A 10,607-nucleotide genomic window follows, 5' to 3' on the forward strand; every position below is an offset into this window, starting at 1 on the left:
GTTCCTGAGAGAGAATGCGTATATGTAATCTTAGAAGAATGAGTGGAGAGAAAGGGGAAGGTAACCCAGGCAAAGGGAGAAGGCCGTGAACAAAGACTTACAGGTGTGAACGTGTGAGGAAACAGGTGACCTTGTTTGTCTTTGAGGGAAAGGAAGACGGTGACAAGATGTGAGGCTGCGGGTTGGCAAAGTCCTGGTTTGAAGAGTCCTTTATTGTCCTCGATTCTGGAACCTCCACATCTCAGCCCTTCATATCTAGTAACCAAAATGAGTAGCAAAGCTCCAGGAATGGGAGCCTTCAGGGGCTCGTGAACTCCAGATTTCTGGAGCAGACCCCTCCCCAAACGCGCGATTCCTGGCTCCCAGCTCTAATTTGGACCCTCCTGGGGGGGGGGGTCGGTGGCGGAGACGATCATAATAGTGTTAGTGCTAATTCGGTGGTGGTCATAGCGGCTTCGTTTATTGAGCACTTCCTATATGCCGGGAACTTTGCCAAGCGCTTTGTGACCATTTCAAATATACTTTGATCACCGAGGGGTGTGTCTGCGGTCCCGAGAGGCACATTCTGCCTGGAACCCACACTCCAAAACCCTCGCGCGTCTGCTCTGTAATCCAGCCTCTCGACTCCTTTAAATAACTTTTTGACTTTATTCAGCAGGTTCTCTGATCTCCCACCCCAGTCTTCACTCGTCCAGTCTTCACTAGCCTCCCGGCCTCCACAGGGGCCACGAGGCCGCCCCGTCCCCGTCCGCCGCCTGCGCTGGGAAGGGCCTTCGGGATCTTTTTGTCCCATCCTCCCAAGGTTGACGAGGGGAAACCGAGATCCAAAGGGAAGGGTTTGCCCAAAAGCACCCGGCGCGTGAGAGGCAGGGTGTCCCCGCCCGTGCCTGGGTCCAACCCCGCGCTCACCCCTTGCCCTTCCCCGGACCCCGGACTCCACCAGAGCCTGCTCACGAGCGGCGGCGGTCACACCTCGGACTCGCGCGGCGGGCCGCGGGCGCGCTGGCAGCCGTACAGCCACTGGATGACGCGCGCGTTGCGCTCCACCACCGACACCTGGGGGCGCCCGTCCCGCGCCGAGCCCGCCGCTTCCGAGCCGCCGCACTCAGCACGGTCCCGGCGTTCTGCGCCGCCGTCGCTGGACGTCCAGTCGCTGGCGTCCCCAGAGCCGGGCGGCGGCGACGTTCCGGGCTGGGGGCTGGCGTCGGCGCCCCAGCTCTGCGGAGAGAAGCGCTCGGCGCCCAGCACCTCCACCAGCGCGCGCTCCAGACCGCAGTAGTTGAAGAAGCGCTCCTTCTCCGACAGGGGCAGCGAGCACGTGGGGCACAATGCCCGCTTTCCCGCTGCGTCTGGGGCATCTTGGGGCGCGGCCCAACCCCCAGGAGCCGCGGGTCGCTCCGTTGAGCCTGGGCTGCTTGAAGCGACGTCTCGGGGGGCGCCCAGGAAGAGGCGACGCACGAGCCCCTGGCCCTTGGCGTTCTCTTTGTTCACTGAAGCCTTGCATTCGCGCTTCTGGCGGTAGAATATGAGGGAATCAGGCCTGGGCAGCCGCCTGCCACTGCCCCGGCGGGCAGGTCTGGGCGTCCTGGGCGATGGAGGGGGCCCCAGCTCGTTGCAGGGGTGCGGGGTGAGCGGCCCGGGACCCCCACGCAGAGCTGGCTCCTGGCGTCGCGCTATCACCTGGTGCGTCTTGACATACTTGGCTTTGTCGGCCTCCAGCCTCTCCACAGCGCTGGGGGTCCGTCCCCTGGATGGGGTGGAGGGAGAGGCCAGGAGCATCTTAGCAGAACTGGGCAGGACAGTGCCCCATAAGCCCCTGGAGGTAGGCAGACAGTTGAGGAGCTGAGAGCAATTTGCTGGGGCCTCCTGGGACCTGCGGAGAAAGAGGAATGGTTAGGGGGAGAGTAGGAAATGTCCCTGCCCCTCTCCTGCAGGCGTTCCTGGGAATAGGCTCAGCCAGCCACCCCTCCCCCATCCAAGTCAGCCAGGTGCCATGCCCAGGGGGCAGAGGCTCAGGTATCCCTCCCACGCCCATCCCTCAGAGACAATGGGCAGGGGCTCCCTGGCCACCCAGAAACATATGCCCCTTTGAGGGTGCCCCATTCTGGCCACAGGGCCATGCCAAGCAGGCATCGGCAAGCAGGACACTTGGAAAAGGAAATGGGGCTGGTCCCTGCCCGATTCCCGACAGTAGCCTCAACCGGAAAAAATACCTCTTCCCAACCTAGCAACTCTGAGTCCAAGACAAGGAGGCTTCCCAGCCACATGCTGGCTCCAGCAGGACCCCCCCCTCCCGCCCCCAAACACAGAGGTCAGGGATATAACCACAGGGTAGGAGCCTCCAGTAATTGCAGCCAACTGCCCTGCCCAGGCCCAGCAGGGCCATCAGGGAAAGAGAGGGAGGTGGTCACCAGGTCACTTCAGCCAGCTACCTGCCACCTGCTCTGTGCCCCTGCGAAGGGAATTCCACAATGCCCAACTGCATACATCACCTTGTTTACCTCTGCATTTCCATTTCATAGAAGAGAAAACTGGCCCAGAGAGGAGGAGGCTTGTTCAGGTCTTACTGAGAGTTTGGGCCCAGGACTGGAACCCAGATCTCTTTGCTTTACAGTCCAGAACTAGTTCCAAATGAGTATCTCACTTGCCTATCAAAACTTTCCTCTATGTTTTGCTTCTATTCCTGCTGCTATAAAACCAAGCACTTTCTGCTAGAGATTGGCCCCTTATCTCACTAAAAATTTCCTTCCACTAATTCTTCCCAATAACCTGCGCTCCCAGAAACCTGCCCTCAGGGTCCCTCGTCCTAAAACCCCGTGACCCTTCTCATCCAGCTCCCTTCTGCTGGGGAAGGGGGGCCGGAGGGGTTGTAAATCAAGAGTTGACAGTTCCCCTGGCAGTAACAGAATGGGCCACCCACACGGCTCAGTACACTCTACCCCATCCCTGTTTCCCTGCTCCCCCCATCCTCCATTCAGCTGAGAGGGACACATCAGTTCTGGGGGCTGAGGAGACCTCAGGTCTGCAGGCAACAAAGGAACAGAGCTTGCCAGGGATGGGGGAAGGGGAGCCTTGGTAAGGGGCCTTGGGGCAGAGACTGCCAACCCTACCCACCCCAGGGCAGCCTGTGTGTATACACACACACACACACACACACACACACACCCATCTAGGGTCTAGCAAGTCAGTCCATAGGTAGTTGGTGACTGGGAAACCAGGCAACAAGGAAAGCCTGGCAGTGCCCTCCTTCCTGCCTCCCAAGGACTAAACTTGGCAATAGGTCAGATTCCAAGGTCCCAGGAGGGCACTGTGCTTGTCTGACCTCAAGGGTACCCTCCCGTCCCCTCCTACTCTTCCGAGCCCTGAGCAGGCGGCTATAAAAAGTTCCTAAACACAGGGACCAAAATAGTTTGCTGTCCACTGCCTCTTCCCTGCCTTCTGGGCTGCCTTGGTGCCCAACCACAGACATTCCACCCTAGAAGCCTGGCAGACATCTTTGCGCCCGCCACCCCTTTGCCCACCCTCTCACGGTACTGGGGTCGGTGGGTCCGAACTTTGCCCAAGCATTTGGCTTTGGATACAGATGCAGGCTAGGGGACTGTGCTCACTGGCTTGGTGCCAGCCTCCTTGCCCTTGGGTCCCTGGGTGCCCTCCCACCCCAGCCCTGGGCTCAGGATGGGCTCACCTCTGCATGGTGGGGCTGAATGCCAGTGTCCCCAGGCAGGTCCAGACTGAAGGCAGGAGGGACAGCAGGGACTGGAAGTAACTTTGGTGGCAGCCAAACCTCACTCTACACAGGAAAAGCCAAGAGAGCCTCCACCCCCCCAGGTTAACCCTTGCCTTCCTGACCTGGAGCCTGGCCTCTGTTAACTCCTTCCTGGTCACAGTCTCAGTGCTGGAGAGGACCTTTGGACCACGTCCAGCTCCTTTACTTTATAGATGGTCATACGGTCCCTGACAGGTTAAGTGATTTGCACAGAGGCACAGTGAGCTTGGGGCACAACCAGCACCCCAAACAAGGCCTCCTGATTCCCAAGCTTCCTCCAGAGGCCTGGGGTGGGGACATGCGATTCACGTGGGGTCAGCCCCCTCTGCTGGGCCTTGGCAGATCATCCTCAATCAGATGAGAAGGCGCAGGGTTCTAGTTAACCAGCTTTTTCCCTCTGTAGCAGGTTTAGACCTGTCCCGGTCCAGGTGTGTGGATGGTGTCAAGCTTGCTCTCCCGAGGGGTGAGGCCAGGAATCTGCAACCTAAAGGCGGGGGGCAGTGGTGCTGCAGATGTGCCGGGTGAGCCCCTCCCAGCAAGTCTTGTCATGAAGGTCACAAGGGAGCCCATTGGAGCTGCCTCTGCTCAAGGTCCTCTGATGGCAAATGGGATTGTCTGGGAAGAGGGTGATGAAGCGATGATTCTGGGGCCAAGCCTGGGTAAAGGACCTCCTTCCTTCTCTGCTCCCATTGGGAAATTCTAGAGCTAGCACAGCTTCTTATTTGACACCTCATGTCTTCAGGGGGAGCCCTGGCTCCACAATGCTGGTTCCAAGAGAGCCCCTCTTCTCTCCCCAGTGGGTAAACTCTGCAGTACCCAGAGCTCAAAGACCAATGTCCTTGCCAAGGGGTTCCTGCACCACCACCCCATGGCCACTTTTCACAAATCCCTTTCTCTCCCTTCTAGCACTTTTTAATGTTTGCAAAGCACATTCACACCTGTGCTCTCTGATCTCCTTTGTCCCTCCCAAGGACCCTAAACAGAGGACCCAGCAGGAGTGACCACCCCACTTTATGGGTAAGGAAACAGGATTAAAGGGGGGTACTTAATTCCAACCCCAAATCCACTCTTTCCAATGCACCCTCTGCCTGTCAAGTAAGGTAGTAAGTCTGAAAACCAGAAGGCCCATCTCCTGATAAGAGATTTTTATTACCTAGTTAGAGGGAGTATTTTTTTTGTTGTTCATGATAGATAGTTCCATATTGTGTTGTTACAGCACTCTACAAAATGCTCCCATATACATTATCACAATTCATCCCCAGGACTATGTTTCGGAAGTAGGTTTGTTATTTCCTCCATTTGACTGCTAAAGAGACTGAGGCTCAGATACGTGAAATGACTCACCCAAGCTCACACAGTTAGGACGAACTAATTTTTATTGAGAGACTAATATATCCTAGGGCACTGTTCTGAGTACTTCACACAATGATTAACACATTTAATCCTCAAAACAACCCAATTATTTTCCTAATTTTATAGATGAAGGTTGCAGGTGCAGGCCAGTAGCCCTGAGATCTGGTCATGAAGGGGTTAAGCATGAGGCCGGGCAGGGCCCAGCTGGGATGCTGTCAATGGCAGGAAACCTGGCCTGTGAAGGAGGGGGAGGATGGGGCTGTTGTGTCTGACTCTTATACAACCCCCATCCCTTTGGTCTTAAAGGAGCATCTGGGTTGGGTGGCAGGGCAGGCAGGGGCCTCCTTCTCAGCTCCGGACAGATACTGGGCTACAGAAAGAGGGGGATCCAGAGTACAATGCAGGTGCTGCCCTGGGGTAGCCCCCAGTCCGATGAGGGTGACTAAAAGTGAGCCCACCTCCCCTCAGGAGTGCTCAGAGTAGGGAGACACAGCCCCAGCCCTGGGAGTCCCCAGTCAGAAGGGCCAGACACAGCCCTGCCCTCAGGAGTCTGGGGGTGGGAACTGGTCAAAGAGCCCTGCTTTCAGGAGCTCCCAGTCTGAGGGGTGACGGTACCCTATCCCAGGATGTCAATAGACACATACTACCATCCTGGAGAGCAGAGTCGTGGGGGCGAGGTTTGAATGGATTGGCTTTCGGCTGAGAGAGCCCTGAAGGAGTCAGCCCTGAAAGAGGTGGGAGGTGGAGGAGATCATGAGAGATCCAGCTGCCTGCCCTGCCTGTCTCTTGGTCACACTTGACTTGAATCGGATCATCTGTCTTTCTGGTCATGGGTCCCCAGGGAGAGCCTTAAAGTGACTCCTTCTGGCCCTAGAGCCAGGACCTTTGTTGAGGGGGGAGGCCAAATCCGAGGGATGTTTCCTTCCTATTTCCGAGCTCATTCCCGGATCACCTTGAGGATGAGGGTAGATGGGAATGGCTGAGTCAGAACTGGCTCCTTCCAGGAGAGGGTGGTGGGAGGATGGGGACACATCTCTGGTCAGTGTCAGGAGTGATGAGGACAGGTCAGGAGACCCTTCAGCTCCAGCCTCAGGCCCCAGATCCACACTGTCGCAGAGGAGAAATGTGTCACTTCCCTCACCAGCCAGCTACTGCCCCCTCACCACAGGCAACCACACCTCAGTGCCTCTGATTCTAATCCTGGTCAGTCAGTCACTGGCTCTGTGGCCTCAGGCAAGAACTTAACCTCTCTGAGTTTCCTTCTGTGTAAAATGAGAGTATGACCAGCTTTTGTGTGGCACAAAGAAGTGGTGCCTGAGAAAGCACCTGGTGCCTCAGGTGCTTGTAAATTTCAGGAGTCGTGGCTTCTCAGGTCCCGCCCTCCAGCGCCTTCCCCGACACTGACGGCCTAAGTCTTTTTTTCTAATCCCACAGTCTCACCCTCAGCCACATCACCAAGTCGTTTTGAACACTGCCCTGTGCAAGCAGATGGGCCAGACCTGGCTTTTGCTCTCAGGGAGCTCACCCTGCTGCAGGGGTGGGGGGAACAGAAGTGTGAAGGACTGATCACAGCTCAAGTGCGAGCAGCGCTGCTGTTACAAAGCCGAACAAAGCAGGGCACATGGGGGGCATCTGTTCTGCCCGGGCTGGGGTGGGAAGCTTTCAAAGAGGAGGGGGTATCAGATCTGGGTCTGGAGGGGATTTCTGATGGGGGTGGGATGGGAGGGAGGGGAGGCTGTAGAGGGCAGGGTCCGGGGGGGGGGTCGTTGAGGGAGGGATGGTGAGAGCAATAGGCTAAGGGGACGGCAGGAGCCCGGGTCTCAGTGAGGGCAAGAGGCTAGGGAAGGCGGCTGCCAAGAGGGAAGGGGGGCCGGTGCTCAAGAGGGCTGAGAGAGAAGAGGGGGTGCAGGGAAGAGAGGGGTTTCTGTGAGGAGACGGGTGCAGGGAGGCGATGGGGACACCGAGCAAAGGCAGGCTCAGTGAGAGAAGGGGGCTTAGAGGAGAGGTGGGGCCTCAGGGCAGGGGACTGGGGTTCAGTGGGAGGTGGAGAGTTCAGAGAGAGGGAGGGGCTCAGGGTGGGGTCTGTAACGCCCGGCACCACAGGAGGAGCCCCCCTGCGCCGGCCGTGGGTGAGCCCCGCACGGATTAGAGCCGCTATCCCCTAATTCCGGGCTTTCCGTTTCGGAAGGAATCTCGACCACAACAATAGCCTGGCTCCCGCGCCCTCTCCCTCCGAGGGGTGTGGCTTCTGGGCAGAGCCGGCGCCGCCTGCTGCCCGCTACTCGCCGCGGGGGCGGCCGAAGAGGGGAGGAGGGTGTCATTAAACATTTTTCCCCCGGAACACCTACAAGATGCTAACGAACAACGGAAATAAAACAGATAGGATTTCTGCTCTCAGGAGCTTACAACCTAGAGTTAGAACAAAACCAACTGCATTTACTGAGGGTTTACTCTGTGCTAGGCGCTCTGCTAAGTGCTTGACTCTCAGTACCTCTCTTACTCCTCACAAAACCCCACGTGACGTGGTGAGTAAACAGAGGCAGAGAGAGGCAAAGTAACTCACCTAGGGTCACACAGCTTGCAGATGGTAGAGCTGGGACTCCAGAGCCGGCTCTTACCCACTGAGCAGCACAGCCTGCCTCGATTCTACCCCTCAGGCGGGGCTCAAGCAAGTCTGCTCTCCCTGCCCGCTGGCCCTCCTGCCTTGCTTTTCTGTTGGCTGGGCAGGACTTCAAGTCTTCTGGACCCAAGCAAGGATTGGAAGGAGGTCAGCCCCAACTGCATTGTGCTCCAGGCCTTATCACCTACACTTGCATCATCCCATCTTTATCAACATCTCCAGCATTCCACCTTCCACCACTGTCTTCACCAAGTGGCCTTTAGATAGAGCACAAGGAACAAAAAGCATCCAGTCTACACTAAGGAAAGTAGAGGAACACGTGGAAGGGAATCAGGGGCTTCTCATAGAAAGCAATGGCAAGAAATCTATCCTCCTACCTTGACAAATACACTTTCATAATGACACACTGAAAAATATGTTTTGATTTTTTTATACAGAGAAAATCATCAAAGTACCAAAGATGATTGAATTTAATTATCATTGAGCATACAGGGGTGTTTTGTTAGATGAGGGTCAGCAATGTTAGATGAGTGAAAAAACAAAGATGTGAATAATTAATAAATTATTATATCTTCATTCCATAAAACCTAGTTTTCTTGCCTTGATTTCAGCAAAATTACCCATTGTGTTGCTATAATTAAATTTTCACATAATTTGTATTCTGCTGTTAGTAATGTCTAATTAGACCACCTTTCCTTAGTCTGGTTATTTTTTTTTCAGGTTTTTAAAATTTCAATTTGAGGAAACTTTGTTCTGCTGAGGTAGTAGCAGTTAGAATTGAAAATAAATTTTCAATACTTAATACTTAAATTTAGAGATGAATTATAAGTGTTACATAACATGTTCAAATATTTAAATGGTGTGTATATGATAAATTATCATTGGCACAGAACATATTACAATGTATCTTAATGGCATCATATAAATCCCTATATCTTATATCACGACTTTTACCATCTCATTAAGCAATGTCTAGATTCATAACAGTAAAGAATTGGCAAGAAGACTTCTTCCATATTATGCTTCACCTTCATTTACAAATTTAAGTGTAAAATGCATTGTTTAATGTTGCAGAACCTTCCTCAGCCATCATACGCTACTATTGCAAATACCACGCTACCCACTGGAACACGAAGTGAAGCAAGAAAATGGATGCTAGCATTTTCTGGGAAACAATACTCCCTTATGAAGGAATCTACACATTCATGCTCTCTGAGAGGAAAGATTTGACCAGTTAATTAATCTGCATTTTCTCTTACCTAAGGGCTTTCCCCAGTCTCCCCCACACTCCAAACAGTGGCTGTCTGCAATTTCAGCAGCAGTGGAAACCTTCCGGCAGAGCGATGCAATCGTCTTTTGTTTGGAGGATGAGGCAAGAGGTGTGGAGAAGCGTCTGTTTCCCTGGGGCCGAATGGTGTTAGGGCTGAGTAGATGCTGAGGGTTTGAGTTTACACTGTGCAGCGCTGAGCACTGTGTCCTGAGTGGCAGATGCCCATGTGGTCCTTAATAAATGACTTTTGGGGTACTTTTTATATCAAGGGCCCTTTATGGGTGGGAGCCTCTCTGGTCACTTGTAAATGTAGCACTGAGCTATGGCCACGGAGGTGTTGTGTCACACTGAACATACCCGAAGGTGAGGACCTACCCTTTTATATGTGAATAGGGCAATTCCCAGAGAAAGTGGAGGTTGAGGACTAGGTGGACACCCCAAGAGGTGGGCATTATAACCACCGTCTCTCACACCACCATAGCATTATAACCAACACCTTAACATCACCACCGGATTATAACCGCCACCTTCTCTAGGGCCGTTGTCAGGTTCCCCATCGTTCCTAGGACTGGGAACATCTGCAGTTTTGACCTTTCAGCAATTACTCATCTTTCTCCTGGCACTCTTACCCTGATCTTGGCCACTTTTCTCCCACTCTCAGTCCCTGTGCTCCCAGAGTGGGGTAACATGACTCAGTGGGGCACTTGACCTAAGTGTGGGTCAAAAAGCCTATCACATTTCTCTGGCTACAGTACGTCATTTAAAGCTGGACATGTAACTTGATTACAGCCGATGAGACTTTTGCTGTGACGACTGAGACAAAGCTTCCCTCTGTTCTCTGCTATGCAAGAAACTGGGAAGACAGAGCCCTGAGAGGACAGCCTGCCCGAGGACAGAGTCAGCAGAGGACAGACAGTGAAAACCAACCTGGATGAGTGGAGCCTCCATATCTCATCACGTGTGAAGAAAACCTACACGTGGTCTTGACACCGGGTAAGCCAGTACATTTCTTTTTGGCTTAACCCTGTTCGGTTGATTTTTTTAGTCCCTTACAACCAAGATCAACCAGAAGGGAACACATCATTCTCTCCCAAACTAGGTCACCTTCATCCCAGTGCCTGTAGCATTGAACATGTGCAGCCTTGGTTTGCCCACCAGTCCAACCCATCTCCACACTAATTTCTCAGGTATGCTGACCAGATATTTCCAGGTTTGTGGTAAAGCTGGCCTGGAAGAGCAGCAGAAGTTCCCATAAGGAGTCAAGAGACCAAAGTTATGGTCCTGACTTGGACATGAACTCACTTTTGGTCTGGAGCAAGTCACTTTCTCTCTCCACCCTCAGATTCTGATCTGTTAAGAGGAGGAAAGTGGATCAGACCAGTGGTTCCCCAAAGCTGGTCCTTGGGTGGATTCCAGTTGGCTACATGAAGTTTACCTGGGATGTTTTTTTTCTGGCTGTGCTGGGCGACTTGCGGAACCTTAGTTCCCTGGCAGTGAAAGCTCTGAGTCCTAACCATTGGACCATCAGGGAATTCCCTGGGATGCTTGTTAACAAGACAGATGCCAGGCCTCCCTCCTTGGAGAATCTAATTGAGTAG

General features: G+C 53.8%; 1 protein-coding gene across 1 annotated transcript; it reads right to left on the reverse strand.

The window, feature by feature from the left end:
- Positions 1-191: 191 nt before the first annotated feature.
- FAM110D (family with sequence similarity 110 member D) lies at positions 192-3,771 on the reverse strand. Its single transcript, XM_029229596.1, has 2 exons — positions 3,686-3,771; positions 192-1,873 (listed from the first exon to the last, which is right to left on the reverse strand). The coding sequence occupies exons 1-2, from the start codon at positions 3,691-3,693 to the stop codon at positions 967-969; spliced, it is 915 nt and encodes a 304-aa protein (XP_029085429.1). The 5' UTR covers positions 3,694-3,771; the 3' UTR covers positions 192-966.
- Positions 3,772-10,607: the final 6,836 nt, after the last annotated feature.

This window comes from Monodon monoceros, unplaced genomic scaffold (genome assembly GCF_005190385.1).
Source record: "Monodon monoceros isolate NGI ecotype Baffin Bay Population unplaced genomic scaffold, NGI_Narwhal_1 Super_Scaffold_18, whole genome shotgun sequence".
Taxonomy (NCBI): domain Eukaryota; kingdom Metazoa; phylum Chordata; class Mammalia; order Artiodactyla; family Monodontidae; genus Monodon; species Monodon monoceros.